At 41.9% G+C, this 18961-nt stretch overlaps 1 protein-coding gene across 3 annotated transcripts; it reads left to right on the top strand.

The window, feature by feature from the left end:
• Positions 1-163: 163 nt before the first annotated feature.
• On the top strand, positions 164-18958 carry HBP1 (HMG-box transcription factor 1). 3 transcript variants are annotated; one of them, XM_082308221.1, is made up of 11 exons: positions 164-238; positions 4587-4779; positions 5889-6123; positions 7024-7156; positions 7936-8047; positions 8197-8309; positions 8650-8806; positions 9370-9514; positions 11948-12277; positions 16056-16197; positions 17843-18958. In XM_082308221.1, exons 1-11 carry the CDS (start codon positions 224-226, stop codon positions 17858-17860), a joined length of 1593 nt encoding a protein of 530 aa, XP_082164347.1. In that variant the 5' UTR covers positions 164-223; the 3' UTR covers positions 17861-18958. The 3 variants fall into 3 exon arrangements, with proteins under 3 accessions (XP_082164347.1, XP_082164349.1, XP_082164348.1); XM_082308223.1 differs by having other exon boundaries at positions 209-238; positions 4591-4779; XM_082308222.1 differs by lacking the exon at positions 164-238 and adding an exon at positions 3738-3758.
• Positions 18959-18961: the final 3 nt, after the last annotated feature.

The raw sequence follows: 18961 nt of genomic DNA, 5'->3' as shown, positions 1-18961 counted from the left end.
GATGATTGATGTGCAGCGCGGTGCAATCCGCTGCGCAGGAGAGTCAAAACATGTCCGCCCTCCGGACGGATTCCTGATAGGCAGGCCAGGCAGCCAATAGGAAGCGGCTGCGGTTTGAGCAACGTCGTCTTTGACCACTCGGCGGCCGAGCACCGCCAGGCTCGGGCGGGACTCCGTTGTGGGGAGGAGGCGGGGTGGGGGGGAAGCCGACGGGAATTTGGTAATGGCGACGGGTTTGGTAAGTGCTACAAAGTTTGGAGCTGCCGCTTTCGGGGGGCTGCGAGGCCCCGGCGGGGGACGGACGGGGTCCGCCGGGCCGGAGGGGAGCGGCGGCGGCCGCGGGCCGAGCCGAGGAGACCGTTGGGTCCTGGCTTTTGCCGGCGACGGGAGCCCGGACATTGTTTACTGGGCGCCTTCCCTCATCGGCCCGGCGGAGCCGCCACACTCCCGCCCGGCTGGGCTAAAACCCGCGGGGTGCGCGGGGGCGCCGGCCCGCCTGGGGGCCCTTCAGCGGCGGCGCCAGGCCGCGGAAGCAAACGAAACAGAGCGGGTGGTGTTGTGTGCCCCCCCCCCCCCCCCCCCTTTTCTTCCCCGGGGAGCGCCCGCCTGCCCCGGTCTGTCAGAGCGAGGGCGCTCTGTCCCGCCGCGGGGAGCGGCGGCCCTGTGGGGAAGCGGGGGGGGGATCGCGGGGCCATGTGAGCCCCGCGCCGCGGGGCCGGCGGCTCCGCCCGGGGGGGCCGGCGGGGTCCGGGGGTGCGCGGGGCGGGGGGGGCCGCCCCCCCCCCGGCCGGGCCGAGCTGTTACGCAGTTGTGAATGAATGGGGCCTTGCGCGCATGCGCCCTGCCCGCGGGACGGTATAAACAAGGGCAGCGTCCAGGCGGCGTCACATGACGGGGGGGGGGGCGGGGGGCGGCCCGGGGGGGGGGGGGGCGGGGCGGCCCGGGGGGGGGGGGGGCGGGGCGGCCCGGGGGGGGGGGGGGGGGGGCGCGGCAGAGGCTCCCCCCTCCCCGGCCGCCTCGTGCCCGGGGGTCACGTACCGGTGCGTGCTCCCCAGCCCTTCATTGCGCTGCAAACGTCTGCCTTATGTAATCAAAGCAGTGTTTGTTCTGCGGCGGCCTTCACCGGGGGGGGGGCGGCGCCTCCTCGGCGGCCCCCCCGGGGCGGGGGACGTCGGACGGAGCCGGGGGGAGGCGAGGGCTGGGGCCGGGCGCGCCGGGGGCCGCCTTTGCGAGAACAGCGTGAACCAGGTCCCGCGCTCCTGCGAAGCCGTGCCTCGGCGGCGCTTCGCGGGGATCCCGGCTCAAAGCAGCTGTGCCAGTAAAAGTCCCTGGTGTAGATCCAGTCTTGCCAGTATGTTGTGTTTTGCTTGGAGAAGCTGTTGGCCGCATTACACTCCATCCGGCGAATGGCTGCAGGCATAGACCTTGCCTGAGACTTGGGCGGTGGGTTGAGGGAAGGCAGGCAAATACAAGAAGGAAAACCTCGGGAAGCACTTCCACCCGGCACGGTTCGGGGGGACGCTGCCCAGTGCCTGCTGAACCCCTCGCAGCCACAGTCTGTATTTACTTCTGTCCCAGGTTTATTTTTGTCCCTCAAAAATAGACATGGTTTAATTAAGAAGCTCTTTGTTAATACTGCTATTTGTTTTAGTGTGACAAGTTGACTTATTTTAAAGCACAAATTCATAAATAAATTCATTTAGCCTCTAAAGAAAATAGCAATAATTCTAGTCCTGTGAAGCATACTTCTAGAAAACATCTGTCGCAACAAGTTTTGAACATGAAGTTGAATTTAAAAAAAAAACAAACCAAAAACAAACTGTACAAGCTAATTAATGACCATTCCCCTTAAAGTTCCAAAACATTGAAAGGCTGAGGACAAGAGAAGCACATGATGTCCAAAGCAGGCTTTAATCAAGTAGAATAAAAAAAAGGAAAAGTAAAGTTGGGCGCTTTTTCTGTTTTTAATTCATTTGTTAGAGGATTTTTTGGCTTTTGTACACGGGTGGCTTTGGTTTAGAGAAATCCTTGTGACTTGGAAGAACAATTCATTTCTCAAACAAGCGTCTTCGTTGTCAGACTAGCATGTTGTATCTGTACCTCATCTCTGACCTTCGGTGTGTTAGGAGACCAGGACAGGTGCTTTCAAATCTTGGCAGCTGGCAGGAAGGAAGGAGAAGGTAACATTCCCAAAATAAGTTAGCTTGTTCATTTTCGCAGGAAAATGGGAATGGAAGAGAGGAAAAATAGAGGGAAAACCAAGGCAGAACGGGGGAAAGGAAGGACTTAGACAAGCCAGAAAAACAAGGAGTGGCTTTTCAGAGTTGATTACGTGGAGATAATCATCAGGGTCCTGACCTGTACTGCTGAGGTCTGATTTCTCTGTTCAGAAATGACTGAGCTTTCTGCTCTTGTGGTGTTCTGTAATTTTACTGTCCCTCATGGGTGACAGAGGAATAATTTGCATTAAAGATGCTTCTTAGAGGTGAAATACGTATGCTATTGATAGTTTATTTGATTGTATATTCTCATTTCTCTTGCCTTCCTTCTCCACCTCCTTAAAATCAGAATTACACTGTTCTGGCTTTTGTAGTAGTGCCATTTGAGTAGAATCAAACACGTTTTTATGTTTGGAATGCAAGTTTATGCGAGTTTTGCATGTATTTGAAAGATTAGGAGATTAGAAGGTTAGAAATTTTCCAGTAAAAAAAAATTACTGACTAGGTCAGAGCTCTTCTGGTAGGGCCGGTATGTAATTCAAAGGGTTATGTCTGCACTATATTATGTACAGGACAAGCTGCAAAATGAATGAAATTAATTCAGAGAATGAGTAAAAACATGGAATATTGTTAATGTTGGCTGTGTACAACAGTACCTTTTAACTGTGTATTAAAATAAAGCTGCTTTTTTTTCATAATTGTTATCAGATGGCTGATCCCTTACACTAAGGGAACTTCTGGGATGATAAGCTTACTGTTTTATATGAAAATATTAGACTGGTTTTAGCTATTGTTTGTATTTCTGTGATGTGGTGCATGATAGCTTACTTAGTGGACATGCATGTGGTAGACGTCAGATTTTCTTTCTTACTAAGCTGTGTTTTCTGCCCTTTTGTGAGGGACTCGTGATTACTTTTTCATTAAAGTACAAGGTAATCCTGTTATGGTAGCTTTAATTCGTCATCATCTGAAAAAAACAGTAGATAACCAAATTACTAAAGACTGCATAACCTTGTTTTCCAGCTTTTAGAGGCAGTCGTTGTGTAGAATAATCACACAGTTCTCTCACTGCTAAAGATGATGTAAAATATTTCTTTTGCTATAAATCATAGAATTGTTAAGGTTGGAAAGGGCCTCTGAGATCATCAAGTCCAACCTGTTAACCTAACTGCCTGGTCCACCTCTAAGCCGTGTCAGATGGGGATTTGGGGAAATGAAACTGCAGTGAAATCTACCAGTAGAGGCTTCCTTTTCTTTCCATTTACAAGACAGTTAAGGAAGTTAGCGGTCAGATGTGTTTGAGACTGCACCTAGACTTGAGATAGCAAGGGTTGTGAAGGGTGGTGAAAAAGGCTTCTGCGGAGACGCCAGTGGTGAAAGGGTGTCTAGGGAAAACGTGGGCCTGATGCTAAATGGTGTAGGAGACCTAATGTCAAAAGGCTGAGGATGACAACTTCTTTGCTTTGGTCTTTATTTGCAAGGCCTGTTTGCAGGTTCCTCGTGTCCCTGGGCCTGGCAGCATGCGTCTGACGGAGCGAGGTACTTCTTTGTCTGTGGTAGAGGAAGAGCAAGTTAGGGGCAGGCCAGTTGTGTGAGCGAGCCACGCACGAGTCGGTGAGACCGCGTGGGATGCGTCAGGGAGCTGGCCAGTGTCATTGTGAGGATGGTCTCCAAAAGGCGGTGATTTGGTGGCAGGAGGAGGGCTCCCAATAACTGGAAAAAAGAAAATGTCACATCTGGCTTCAAGGAGGAGTATGCGGGGAAACTACAGGCTGGTCACCCTAACTGTAGCCTTCAGGAAGATTGTGGAGCAGAGCCTCCTGACAGCCATGTCCTGGCTCTTAAAAGGCAAGAAGGTGACTGGGAATAGCCAGGACGGATTAGCCAAAGGCAAATCTTGTCTGACCCGTCTGATTGCCTTCTGTGACAGGACGCGCAGCTCAGGCTACCAAGTGAATGTTGTTTACGTTGGCTTGAGTGGTGGTTGAAGAGATGACCCCAGACTCTTGGAGGCAACGGGCACAGGCTGTGGCAAGGGAAGTTCAGACCGTGCGTAAGGAACAGCTTCTTTACAGCAAGAGCGGTCACTGGAACAGGTTCCTGAGAAGTGTCAGGGAATCTCCATCCTTCAGGATCCTAGAAACTCAAGGGGCCAGGGCCCCAGGCAGCCTCATCTGACTTCAGAGTTGGCTCTGCTTTCTGCAGGGTTTGTACCAGATCGTCTCTAGGGGTCCCTTTTGAGCTAAATTATGCTGTGATTCTCAACAGATTATGGAGGATTTAGGGTTCTGGTAATGAAGTAGCCTGTCAGATGCAATTTAAAACAGTTTATGTGTATACAAATTTTTAACCTCCGTCTCTTTAAAGTCAGATACTTTGGAGCATCCTAACATGGTGTGGGAAGTGAAGACAAATCAAATGCCTAATGCAGTTCAGAAACTCCTTCTGGTAGTGGACAAGAGAACTTCAGGGATGAATGAGTCACTGGAGTTGCTGAAGTGTGATGAAAACCTGCCCTCTTCTCCTGGATATGCATCCTGTGATGAACACATGGAACTTGGTAAATAACATGACTTTTTCAGAAGCAGCCAAATTCTGAAGTTTGTTGTCATTTTCCTATAGTGAAGTTACTGGAAGCTGACTGAATGAGATCACTGATTTTTAACTTAAGTAGGGCAGGGAATATGACAGTGAATTGTGACATCTGAAGGTCTTACTTCGCGGTCACTTCTCCCTTTAACCCATTTCCAGTTCTGACACACTGGCCTGTTGACTTAAATGTGTTCTTGAACTCAGAGCTACAAATTTCTGCTCCTAATCTCCAGAGGAGCTTTTATTGGCTCAAGAATAACAAACAGAAAGCTCAAGAGCTCCTCCTAAAGGGAAATTATGCTGCTTTAGATAGCAAATAGAGATTCTGGGCTAGAGGAGCATTTAACTTCAGTTCTTACATATTGGAGAAAAATAGCATGTGCGTTCGAAAGTATTGATATAATCAATGAAATATTAACACATTTAATTGAAGTCACGGAGTGATTAAGAACAACGATACTTAGTTACATGAGAGCATGTAACACAGACTTTTGCTGTCGAGCTGGGCTCTCTGTTCTATACAACATGTGAAATGTGTAGATTATTGATAGGAATTCACCCTTATGAGGCTGTATACCCAGCTTTCATGACTTCTGAGTTATTTAATTCCAGGTCCGTGGTGGAAACATGGAAAACTTTTACCTTGTATAGCCCCTGATGTTGATAATTTTTAGTGTCACATCTGCTAAGACAGATTAATTGAGTTGCCTTTTGTTGAATGTTTTAGTATTTTAGTGAAGCACGTTGCTACTTTTGCATAATTCTGCAGTACAGTTCTGTGTAAACTAGTCAGTCTAGTAAAAACTTTAAAACCAGAACTACATTTTTAGCTAGTTACTTAATGTTTTTCTTAAATTGCTTGTATGAGTGTATAATAGACCAGAGATGATGTGATTATTTCTGTGGCCATTTTGTCAGTATTATGAATAGGGTTTGCGAAATGTTGGTAATTGTGATATGAGACAATAAAATTAGCTACTTCATTGTGGTTCCTTTTTGATTTTTGTTTGCAAGATTTGGTGTCAACTAGAATTTATCAGTGGGTATAACGATGGTAATTTGTGCATTTGTTCGTAGATGATCTTCCTGAACTACAGGCTGTGCAGACGGATTCTACCCCACCTGCACTTTTTCAGCTTGGTGCTGATGTTTCACATCAGGAATGTTCAAGGCCTTCATGGAACCAACATACCTCAAACAGCGATTCAGAAAGTGCTTATTCTTGTGAGAATGGGGTGAACTGGTTGACAGAATTAGCAAACATAGCCACAAGTCCTCAGAGTCCTTTGATGCAGTGCTCTTTTTATAACAGGTACTGACATTCATTTCAGTTTTGAACTCTAAGATTTGTAATATTATGTCTCCAGAAACATTTCCTTCACTCTTCACACCCTCTGACTTGGAACTGGAGCCCTATTTTTGATCTTTCTATACATTAACTTTACTCTTCTGGGAAAGATTGCACAGGACTTGTTTCAGAGCCTGTTGCAGAAGCTGCTTAATTGCCAGCCACAAATGAGGTAGGATGGTATAAGGACATTGCCTAACTACAGAAGGCTCAGAAATTATGGGCATTTACCTCATGTGAAGCAGCAGATGATAAATTAAGATGAATTTGTTACGTTAAATTCTTAATAGTGCACTGACTTTAGACTTTTTTTAAAAAGACCTAATTGGAAATCTAATGTTATGTATTTTTTATCGATACTGTTTCAGATTTGTGGTCTGTAAATTCCATAAGGCTGTGAGAAGCACTGTGGGATCTTAGAAATTTCTGGGCTTCACCTTTTATTGTATGCCTTTGGTCTTAGATTTATAATAAGAAAATTAAATGCACTGTTGTTAACAGTAATGCAGTTGGGATTTAATCATTAGGACAGAGCAGATGTCTTTATGTACTCTAAGAATGGGGTATTTACTTCAAGATGTTTATAAATAACTTCAGCGTTGTGACGAGGAGATGCTGATGTGGAGGTAGTACTGTCATTTGGGTGGTACACAGAAGCTATGCAGGAGTTATGCTAAATACTCCCTTTGCCTGAGCTTGCACCCTTTAATCATCCCATATGATTATTGGTGCGTGGGAAGTTTATTTGGTATTCAGCTCATGCAAATAGAAATATTTGTTAAATAAAAGCATTTTAGAGTAATGGCAGCTAAGTCTTGTGTTGTCTTAATCTGAGATATTTTAAAATAAATTTTTCTATTGTAGATCATCTCCTGTTCACATAATAGCTACAAGCAAAAGTTTACATTCCTACGCACGTCCTCCACCAGGATCCTCAAAGAATGATCCTAACTTCTCCAAGAATGATTTGGATGAAACACCAGTCAGACATGAAAGGGTGAGTTGTTCTGAAACGTTTCTAAAATAAATAAAGATGCATGAGTAATGGGTTAGGCTTTTGAAAGGAGAAACTAGTTTAAAAAAATCATCTGTTTAGTTCTAATGTAATTTGTATTTAAGCTAGATTTTCTGTTACTTTTCTTTTTACCAGACGCAGTAGGCTTGTAGTACTACATCATAGAGTCCACATTTTTGTGAAGAGATCACATTCTAAGAAAGCTCTGCTTCTCTTGTAGTTCCTTCTGTAGCAAGCTTTAAAAAATTGTATTAACTTGTTTGCTGTCTGAAAAGGAAATACAGAACCATCTCCTTTTAGATGCACAAAACCTCCTTCTCCCTTTCCTGCGTATTAATTTATGTCTGAAACTTTTCTGTTAAAGACACTGAGTTTTTCCCAGTGATTTATCTAGAACTGACTTGGCCCTGCAGCTTTCCAGTAATTTGACGTGTGCTTTGAGTAGTTCTGTGGATGACCAAGGAATGATAGCTTGTAAAATGTTTGTACCTAAGCATAAGGTCATCTGTAGGTGCGAAATGAATCTCAGAGAATGAAACCCAAAAATTTCAGGATGGCACATTTCAAGAAAAGGAGATGAAAAGAACTCCATTCTCATTTACTGCATTCCTTGAATCTTTGTCTTCATGTTACATTCCTGTTAGTATTTAAGGCAAAATGATGACACAGATGCAAATTAGAGAATGTGTCTAAAGACATACAAGACCAGCCCTAAAATCTGCCACAGTAAGATGTCAACATCATTTTGGTTTTTTTAACAGGCGAATAGTGAATCAGAATCTGGCATTTTCTGCATGTCATCGCTTTCAGATGATGATGATTTAGGATGGTGCCATTCCTGGCCCTCAACTGTTTGGCATTGTTTTCTAAAAGGTAAAATAACATGTATCATCGAATAAGTATTTGTTTTGTCTTGTCTTGTTTTGTGTTTTTGGCTTGTTGGGTGGTTTTTTTTTGTAAGACAGACTTTTTTTACATAACACTAATCTTTTTCTGTTTTTTTTCTTGAAAAAATCTGTTAGGCTCTCGTTTGTGCTTTCATAAAGGACGCAATAAAGAATGGCAGGATGTTGAAGATTTTGCAAGAGCTGAGAGCTGTGGAAAAGAGGAAAATCTCCCAGTGAGTCCTTACAAGGTAGCTGTTAGTTCTGATAAATCCATTTCAGTACCTGTAGCAAATATTTAGTTTCTTATCTTATCTCTGTGCCTTTAATTACTGTCTCAGGAAGGCAGGTTTATACTAAACTTGTCTAGGGCTGATCGCTGTAATGTATGAGTATCTTACTATAAAGCAATTGAACTGAATTCATTTGGGTGTGTTCTGAATGTTATATCATCTTTGTTCATTTCTAGTGAGAGCACTTAGAATGTTGGTATTTTTTAATGTAACGTAAGATGATGAATATGCACCTATAGTATGCACAGGTATATGCTTTTCTTGGGTGAAAAATTTTGAACTGTATGTATATTTACAGGGCTATGGTTCTGATGGTTTGAAGTTGATTTCTCATGAAGAAAGCATTTCCTTTGGTGAGTCAGTGCTGAAGCTGACTTTTGATCCTGGCACAGTGGAAGATGGCTTGCTTACAGTAGAATGCAGACTCGATCATCCTTTTTATGTTAAAAATAAAGGTATGAAATACTACAACTATACTTGGTTGTATATTAAAATATTCTTAGAAAGTGATTGCAGATTTTATTGGCATCCCATGTTGCTCAAGAAATAGCAAAAGCGGTGTTGTAGAATCAATTTACTATCTTCGTAAAGAAATCCAGAATTTGAACAAACAAAACTGTAAAGCTGTAAAGCTACAGAAATAGTGCATATCTCTTAAGGAAAGATTTGATCAAGTATATAAATGGAGCTCAGGAAAGCAGAAAAATTGGGGGGAGAAAGGAAAGCTGCAAATAAGGGAGGCTTGTCTCACTTGCTAAACGTGGAACATCTGATGATGATCTGAAGTTCCCAGGTTTTGATTACTTTTTTTGCTAGAATAAGATTTTACTTGAGATAAAAATAAACTATTTGCAGTAAGAATTCCCTGAGTAAGCGTTTCTGATTTTTCTTTCGGGTGAAAGAAACTACATCAGAACATTTTTATAAAATTATATCATTTAGAGATATAGGATTGCTCCAGTTAAGAACTAGAGAGATTGTCTGGCCGTTTGTCTAATTTAACTCTTTACCACTTCAGGTTGGTCATCTTTTTATCCAAGCTTGACTGTGGTACAGCATGGCATTCCATGCTGTGAAATGCATCTTGGAGATCTGTGTCTACCTCCTGGACACCCTGATGCCATTAACTTTGATGATTCAGGTGTTTTTGATACATTTAAAAGGTAATTTTTGGATAAAGTGGCCTCAGTGGTTCTTGTATTTAATGAGTAGGCACCTTAAGTCTACAAGAATTTGAAGCATTATGTAGAGCAAAGAGAGAATACTTTTGGTAATACAAGATAAATGAGAGGGAAAAATGAAGACCAGATACTAGGAAAGCTGTGTAATTATGTGCTCTGCTAAACTGCAAAGTAGTACCTCGGCATGAAATAACTTTTCAGCCCCTTTTTATGATAGTTTAAGCCAGATTAGATAAAGCAGTAAAAATATATATATATATTATCTGTATAAATTCTTCAGATAAAGTGGTTCCTGTTTGAAAAACCTAGTACAGTTTTCCCACAATAGTATGTCTGCCAGTTATTAACCGGTGCTTTGTAGGCAGCTATGTATCTGAATTATCTGAGTAGTTTTTGAGTAATAAATTCATGTGCTATGGCTTTAGAATAGAGTACTTCCATAATTAGTTCTTATTATTTTTGTATATTCTGCATTTTGTACTTCTTTTCTAATATATCAAACTTCCCTAACTTCAAAGTTTGATGAACTTTGAGGTTTGCCTTGCTTTGAGCAAGAGGTTCAACCAGATAACCTTCAGAGATCCTGTCTGACATAAATTATTCTAAGATTCTAAGGAAATAGTATTACTCATGAAGATTTTTCCATACTATTTTGAGATTTCTAGGTTTAGTAGAATCCATCTTCTCCTATGATGTTAGCTCCTTTTCAGCATCTATTTTTAGTCCAGTTGCTTTTTGGTTTTTTTACAATAGAAAAAATTAATTTGAAATGCTGTTTGCAGTTCAAGCCCTAGGAGCTCTTGTATGATTTCAGTCTGGCATAGAGAGTGAGTTCAAGTTGCCTGTCTTTACTCATTTATTGTCTGGGTTTTTTCCCTCTTATTAACTCCTATTCTGAACTGTGTATGTAGAGAGCTGTTAGAATCATCATATTTACATCTCACCGAAGAAATTGGGCTTGTGGCTCCTTATTCATCCTGCAGCTCAGCTGAATACTGCCTGGATGCTTCAAATTCCTTGTCTCTCTTTCTGGGCAGAAGGGAGTAAGTCCCTGAGAAAGGAACGTGCAGCAGCAGCTGTGGTTAACAGGACAGAAGAATTAAAAAACAAAATCCTGTTGCTGTGTTATGGGAAGGAGATTAGGAGTAGGAAGGGTGCTGGGCTGTTGGTGGAACAGATTGGTTCTTTCTCATCTGTGAACGTGCCTGCAAGGTTGTTGGCATTATCCCTTCTTTGTTGCTTTTTACTTTTCTAAGGGATTTTGGAGGCAACCCTTCAGGCTTCACCCTTGCTTTTGGTTCCGTCCCGCAGAAGGGAGCTGCCTTTGCAGATGAGGGCTGGACTAGCATTTGCAGTGTTTCCTTGCGAGTAGTTCTACTTTGTGTTCGGAAAAAAGCTCTTCAAAGCCCTTAATTTTGACTTACGCAACTATAGCCGCTTTGAGCAGTGGGTGAGCGGAGCCTTAGAGTTACATACATTTTATGTTCATTTTGTGGTGGTAACTTCGTGTTTTAGATTTATGATCAAGTAGCACCTTTACAAGTGTGTTGTCCCCGTATAGCATGCTAAAGACAGTATAGCCTGTGGTTCCCAGATGCATCTGCACGTGCCTGGAGATGATAACAAATAGCCTGTGGAATTAAACTTCTTCTGTAGTGGTTAGAGGTTAATTGTAGATGTTGGTCAACAAAAAATTACAACAGCTTATAGTATTGGGAGGTCTAAACTGTATGGAAACAGCTCATCTAAGCTGTTGAAATACCTTGAAATATCGAGGAATCTCACACTTCTGTCACTAGAGGGCAGACCTTTGTCAGCTTTGAATCGAATAGCATGCAACATCATGGGTCTTTAACCAATTTTTTAATCTCGGTGAAAGGTTTTTCTGTAAAATAACATGTATTTAACTGCCTAGAGGAGTTACTTATACAGTACTGCATATAATATAATTTATTTTAGTATAGTGGTTTCATATTTGGAATTAATATATAGTTGCAAGTGAACTCAAGACTTATTCTTCCCACATCTGTTGTCCCTTTCAGTACCCATCATTCACTGACCAGATTTGATTTATGGTAAGGACAGAAGCAGAAAGAAAGAAGCTTATTTCAAAAGAGGATGAAATTTGAAGACAGTGTATAATTAATTGATATACAGCTGGGGAGTTGATAGTACACAGCAGATCTTGCAAAGTTGCAGTCCGCCATCACATTGAAAAAACTAGTAATTCATCTGCCAAAGTTTTGTTTTGTTTTGTTTTTCTTCCACACTGACATCTGCATCAAGCACAAATCATTATGTCACACACAAGAGACCAGAATACTAGAGATGTAGTACAGATTAAGAGTGAACAGCTCTTTAGGGATTTTACATGAAAATTACTTGATCATTTTATGATATGTCTTTTTCTTGTAGTTACGATTTTACACCAATGGATTCCTCTGCAGTTTATGTGCTCAGCAGCATGGCTCGCCAGCGTCGCGCCTCTCTATCTTGTGGAGGATCAAACAATCAAGATCCTGAGAGATCAGAATGCAGTAGTAAAAACTGTGCCTCTGCTGCATCATCACATCTTTCCTCCAGTTCTTTGTACAGCAAAGCTGGCAAAAGCCACAGCTCAGGGACTGCAAGTACTGTGAGTGCCACTTCTCCAAACAAGTGCAAAAGACCAATGAATGCCTTCATGCTTTTTGCCAAAAAATACAGAGTTGAATATACTCAGATGTATCCAGGGAAAGACAACAGGTAATGGTATAAAATTGTAGGTTTGTTATTACTGGTGATACAAAATTGTAGTTTTGTTATTACTGGTGAGCTGGCAGAATATCTGTGTCCCACCTTTAAACTTAAGTGGACTAAATTTTGCATTTGAAATAAAATGTGTGTATATTGGTTTAAAAATAAGTTTTGAAAGATGCTGACACAAAGCTTAATTTCTGGGTGGACTTTCAATATTTACAGTACTCAGTAAATTTGACACAAGCCATTTTTGGCAAACTTACCTTCAGAGAAAGCATTTGGGTGAGGTGACTGACATATGTATATATGTGCACCGGCAGAGTCAGAAATACACAGCAGGCCTTGTTTACACTGGTGAGAAATGTTCATGGGGAAAAAAGTACCAGGCTCTCTGCTTGTGTCGTAATGGAAAAGGGGGATATCTGGTTCTTCTAATTAAGTCTTGACATAATACTGCAAATTGTTCAGTGAAGTTACTGCCATTTGTTCTCAGTCTGTGTATCGTACTGAATAACGGAGCGCTGATTGGTAGGCTATCTGAAAGACCTTAATCCAAACAGTCCGTTGTGAAGTTTGCTCGTCCTCAAGGCATTCAGCAATTTGCTGAAACTTGCAGGAAGAGTCGTGTGGCCGTGTGTTTGGGGGAGGCTTCTTTGTTGGTTGCTCTTTTGTTTTTACCTATATGCACATTCATGTCTGAACGTTTTTTTTGTAAAGATGTCCAATATATATTTTTTTAAATAATCTTTTGTGCTAATTGTGCATATAAACTAAAACACATGAACATGCACTGATCTTACAATCAGATATTTTTATGTATATAACATTATGAAAACTTACTGTAAAAATTGCATTGTCACAAAAATTCTAGTACTAAATCTGATAAAAACTAAAGGTGACAGGGCTCTGAGAGGGTTTTGGCTATTTTATAATGTTCTAGTAAGGCGGCTGTAACTGGTGTTGAGAAATAAAATCCTACCGTACAAATAACCCACCCTTAAATCCCCTGGCAATGATGTTCTGCAATGTTTATAGCAATTTCAGTGAAGCAGATCTGCTGCCTTCAAATTCATTGCAACTATCAATGAGAAACTGAACAGAATGTCAGCTAGGAAAGTTCAGGGTGGTTATATATTCAAATGGATGCAGTGAACTGGAGCTGCAGCTGGATGGATGTGAAAATAAGTTGAATGTTTACCTTGAAGGAAGGTGATGACAAAGTTACACGTCAGCTTCGGAGCGCACTGCTCACTGTCCCGTTGGGAAGGCAGCGCATTTGGATGCGGTTTCTTGGCATCCATGAAATACAGTACAGAAGAAATCATGAGAGTTAGTGATAATTGATTTTATAGGCATTCAGCTACTGTTGCGTAAGTGTTGCTGGGGCGTTTATTAATTTAGCTGTTCAGGGGCAACTCTCATGTTTTTTTAAATGTAAGTATGTGTCATTTTCAGATTGCCCTGTTACACAGAGTACCCATTTCTCTACACTGGAGTTATTATGTTTGCTGCAGTTATTTTTTTTATGCATGTGAGAAAGGACAGAACTTGAGGTATCTGAGTTAAATGGCCTGTTCTGAAACAAAGTAGCTCAAGCCGTGTTAACAAGATAGCGAGCTGTAAACATTCAAAACACACGTCAACATTCACTTGATACTTAAAAATACTGTGGGCCGTGAGACCCTACCTGAGAAACTGGTGTTAGGGTAGCACTTGTTTCTTTTCTAGATGTTCTCACTGTAACCATAGTTGGACTTGATTGTGCATTCAGAAATAGGTGACTAATTTGGGTAGTGTACATTCTAACGATCAGGAAAATCACCTAAACTATTAACAGCATTTGTTCATGCTGAGCATAATTACTGAGTAAACTCGAGGCATTCTCAGCTACTGTTTGACAGTTTCCTTTGAATTAACTGCAGTATAAGGGATTGCATCCTGCACATTAGTCTGCTGCTAAAATGTTGTCAGGTACCTTACCGGCATTTGAAGAGGAGAAAGGCAGCGTACAGAGCACTGCGAACTTCTGATGGGTGAAGGGTGCCTAAGGCAGCGATGCAGTAGGGTCATTTTTTTCGTACTTGTCGGGGGGATTAAGTCTCTGTTATGGCAGGAAATTTCTCCGTACACATCTTTTTTCAGTCTCAGTGGTTTGCTCCTAGAACTGTTTCCTTGGAGAAGGGGAGCTTTTGTCTCTGCATTGGATTTTTCAAGCTTTTTGAAACGTACAGATCTGTACTCGCTTTCAGTGCCTCAGTACAGTTTTTTCTCTGGAGGTATAAAGTACCTATGTATTTTTGCGTTTGAAATACAAAGATTTCATAGTGCATTTTTATTTGGAAATGCAATGGCTTTTTCAGCAAACGTGCTCTCTCTGAGTCACCATGTTCCATCCTGGCGGGATGGGTGACCAGTACAAACCGGTGACCAAAACCGAACAGGTTTCTGGTGCTGTTGATTTGCCTCTGGATACTGCCAAAACGTGAAAAATCGGCTAATTAAACTGGAGTGTGTTTACTTCTGATGACAGACCAAAGATACTGGTTCTTAATTTGGATAGCAAACCAGAAATCCCCTTGCCAAAGAGACGGGCTGTGTGGGTGGGTTTGGTGGTGATGGGGTCTGGTTGCGACTGGAGGAGTTTGCTCCAAGGGGTCACCAGAGCCCGTGACAGCACGGGCTTGGCGGCAGCCCCGCTGGCGTCCTTGCTGTGCTCGCTGCGCGCTCCGCGGCTCGCGGCGCTCCGAACGGCACCTCCCCGCCTTGCTGCATTAAAATCCGTTTTCTTGGTAGGGTGCAGAAAAGCCTTCAGACTTGTTGTATGTGAAATGCTATGGAAGTGGTGGATGACACTCTGCTCTTCTTGATTCTGTTAGAAAGTCTGTGAATAGCTTTGCTGCCAGCAAGGAACTTTATTAATATGATAAAAGCAAAGTACTTAGTCGTAGACACCTTTTTCTTAAAGCTGTAATCTGAAGCCAGAGCATACCTGCTCAGTAGGTTAGTAATTGTCATTGATAAAAGAGCTGTTATTTAGAGATTTTCATTCAGCTCAAGGATGGAGTTAAAGCTTTAATGGAATATTGATCCATCATTTGGGAGTGCAGTTGAGCAATATGGCATGATAATATGGAGAAATATTGTCCAAAAGACAGCAAGTTCATAAGGAGTAGGAAAGCAATTCATTCCGCTTCGGGAAATGGTGATAGATGTGTTAGAACAAATAGTTCCTTTTGCATAGGAAAGGGAACTTAACAGCACGTTCCCCCGGTGTGGATTAAAGTGGAGGAAGCTACACACATCTGCTAAATAGACGTGGGGGTGGCAGTTAATCAAATATTTGTTTGGCTGAGGTCATATGCAGATCATTGCCCTAATTATTAGAGAACATATTTTCAGCAAATCTGTCATACGATCTTCTAGTACGAAAGTAGAGCAAAACAAATGTGAGTTACCATTTGGTGGTGGTTTATTTAACATCCCTATTTTGCTGGTTTATGTGAGTTGCTGCGTATTCAAATGTGCACCCTTTGAAATGTTAGAATGTGCATTGACCCATGCTCAGCTAACGCAGAAGACTCAGCTGTTCAACTGTGAAGTATGAGAAGATAATCAAAACCACGATTGTTTAAAAAAATTTTTTAAACATACAGTTGATTTCTCCTGTGTATATTATTTCCACACTTAACTTTTGTCTTCTTTAAAGTGCTGAGGTAAAAAAGAAAAAAATAAGGGTATTTCTTCACACCCTGTCCTGACCATACTGTAAACATCTGTCTTGCAGAGCCATAAGTGTGATACTCGGTGACAGGTGGAAGAAAATGAAGAATGAAGAAAGACGGATGTACACGTTAGAAGCCAAGGCCTTGGCGGAAGAACAGAAACGTTTAAATCCTGACTGTTGGAAACGAAAACGAACAAATTCTGTACGTTTGTGAAGCAGTCTTTTTCATGATGCAGTTAAACGTGTTCATATGGTAGCTACAGTGGGTTTTGTTCAGGATAAACTCTGCCGTCTCCTTTTTGGTAGCCCAAGCCTTCATTTTGCTCCCCTGTGTTGTGTAACCTGCTTTTGGAGAGCTGGCGGGGAGGGATCAGGAGAGGGTCTGGCCCTGGAAATTTTACGAGAGTTCTGTGAATTCTGTTGGACTGACAGTGAGTGTGCGTGTGAAATACAGAGGAAGGGCACGTCACCTTTTGTTTGAAGTAACTGAGTTTATGAGGTTGTACCTAAATTACATCGGTCCGTTCCCCTCAAAAACACTTACACTTTCACAAAATCCTTCTCTGTTGTGATTCAGTCAGGCTCCTTCACTAAAAGGTTTTTCTTTACCATTTTCTATCTTTTTTACTCATAATTTATATCAGCATATATGAAGTTATCGAGGGAGCGAATTTTTTTTCCATTAATCTCTTTCATTTATTACTCTAACTGTAAAATAAATAGAATAGATAACACTTCTTCTGTAGGGAAATAAATTGTTTTCTGCGTTGCAGAAGGCCATCAATTTAAGAGTCTGCAGCAATGTATTAGTAGGTGGTGGATGTAGTAGGTAAGATAAGGGCTTTCAAGCTAATACATCACATAAAGAGAGCATCAAAAAAAGGAGCTTCTGCCAGCCTGCGGGTTCAGCTAGAAGAGTAGGTTGGAAGGAAAGATCCACTGAGGTGCACCGAGCACCAGGTCCTTTTATCAGCCGTTTCATGCCTGGCCAGGAGCATCAAGTGTGGCATGGACTTCACAGGTTTAAGATTCCATCCTCAAATTACCCCCTTTCCTTCCGTGTGCAAATGAGGCTCCTTTCTCGCAAGCATATGCAGGTGGTGCCTTAAGCCTGAATAAGAAATGCTCCGACTTCTTCTTGGTGCTTCTTCTTGCTGTACATACGTGGTACTGAGTTTTCAGTCCCTTGTTGCAGAAGGTTTCACCAAATCCCAGCTGCTAGGAACAGGCTGTTTTGCTGTTCACTGTGTTCTGTTTTAATCAACAGTGACAGCTTCTGTTAGATTTCCTTGTGGCTTTCGTTAAAATAATACTGTTTATTGAGTCTGCCTTTACACGTCTGCAGTCTCGGGCACTGGACGGTGAGGTCACGTTCACTTCACACGTGCACCTCTGAGCTCCCTGGGGGTGTCTGTGTGTGACTGAGACGAGTAGCGACGGGCTGGCCTTAGTAAGGATGGCTTTCTTACCCTGCCTTGTGGTAGGGCTTTCCTTGTCCTTAGGCTCTTCAGGCCAAGGTAGCGGGATCTGTGGAACCTGTTACCGCCGTGTTACAGCAGGAAATACCTTTTTTGTTCTATTTCAGCGAACTAAGAATTTTGTTGGCAGCTTGGTTTCCTTATCAAGTAACGATGGTGGACTCCAGGCTGCGACAAAGAAGTCTTGATGGTCTTTTGATGATCAGGGGATAAAATAATGTGGTTTGGCCTTTTGTTTTCTTCTGAATAACTGACCAGTGATTACAAGTACTTCTGGCTTTCCGAACAAGTGTTTGCTAGATTTAAGATAATGTCTACTTCCCCTTTGCTGGGTAACCGCTAACCTGCTTTTCTCTTCTCTTTTCTCAGGGCTCACAGCAGCATTAAGCCAGAATTTTCCTGTTAACTCTGTATTTACAAAATGGCTGTTGCTTGATGGCAAGAGGATGCAAGATCAAGGTCTTACTATTGTTGTGACTTTGTGTGACCATAAAATACTGGCACCATCAAGTCGGAAATGATCTAATATGAGTGCAGATTTGCTTTTTACAATAGAACATTAAGTAAGCTAAAACTATCAACATTTTAAACCAAATTGCCTTATTTTTCTTCCAAACTTCATATATGTATCAGGTAATATAGGCTTGAAAATGGATATCCTGTGGTGCTAAAGTACTTTAGAAAGAGGCGAAGGAGACGTGTATAAATGTTTATTTTTAAAAGAAAATGTACAAAAAGGGGAATTTTAAAATATGTAACAGCTGTTTATATACATTGATTCTTATTGCTGATTAATATGTATTGCACAACCATATTATTAGTTACGATTCTGGAACCTGGGATTTTCTGAAATGGCAAAATGTATTCTCAGCCTCTAGCTTCCCAGCCTGCCCAGATGCCAACAAGTTACCGGAACATGTGGTAAGTAAGTGGAGAGCGTAGTGTAAGGTAGCACAGGAGCTGCTGCTTGGGTTGCCACCGATAAAACTTGTATCCACAAGCGAGATGTTTTGCACCAGCTGGCAATAGTGAGAGCTGTTCGTTCCAGTGGAAACAACGGCCCAGGCCAGGATGAAACGAATAAATAGCGTTATCTCAAGAATGGTGCTGTTGATATTGTCACCATCCGAGTTTTATCTCTGTGTTTTGTCTTTGCCACATATTCTACAATATTTTATTTTGCCATAAGACATCTTTACGGTGGGGGCAAACTTTGCACTTAACTATACGTGCAACACTTGCACTTTACTTTTTTTTTCCTCCAACTGTCTAAAATTAGAGCAGCTGCGTTAGATTACAACTGCTTCTGCTGTGAACTTTTACAATCATGGCTTTTCATGTACTAAACAGCTGTGTGTTTCTTTTTTTTTTTTAAGAATCACAACTGTAAATTTCAGTTTATGACACATGTCTACATGATGTTGCCCCTAAGATTTTTGCACACTATATTCTTGTATATTATTTCAAATAAATTCATTAAAATTTGGT

The sequence above is a fragment of the Platalea leucorodia genome, assembly GCF_965183815.1.
Source record: "Platalea leucorodia genome assembly, chromosome: 4".
Taxonomy (NCBI): domain Eukaryota; kingdom Metazoa; phylum Chordata; class Aves; order Pelecaniformes; family Threskiornithidae; genus Platalea; species Platalea leucorodia.
This window is presented reverse-complemented; position numbering and strand designations above follow the sequence as displayed.

Excerpts from the sequence above, each read along its gene's own strand:
- HBP1 (XM_082308221.1), top strand. Across the intron at positions 6,124-7,023 it reads CAGTGCTCTTTTTATAACAG|ATCATCTCCTGTTCACATAA; the intron begins GTACTGACATTC and ends TTTCTATTGTAG. Across the intron at positions 8,310-8,649 it reads TCCCAGTGAGTCCTTACAAG|GGCTATGGTTCTGATGGTTT; the intron begins GTAGCTGTTAGT and ends GTATATTTACAG.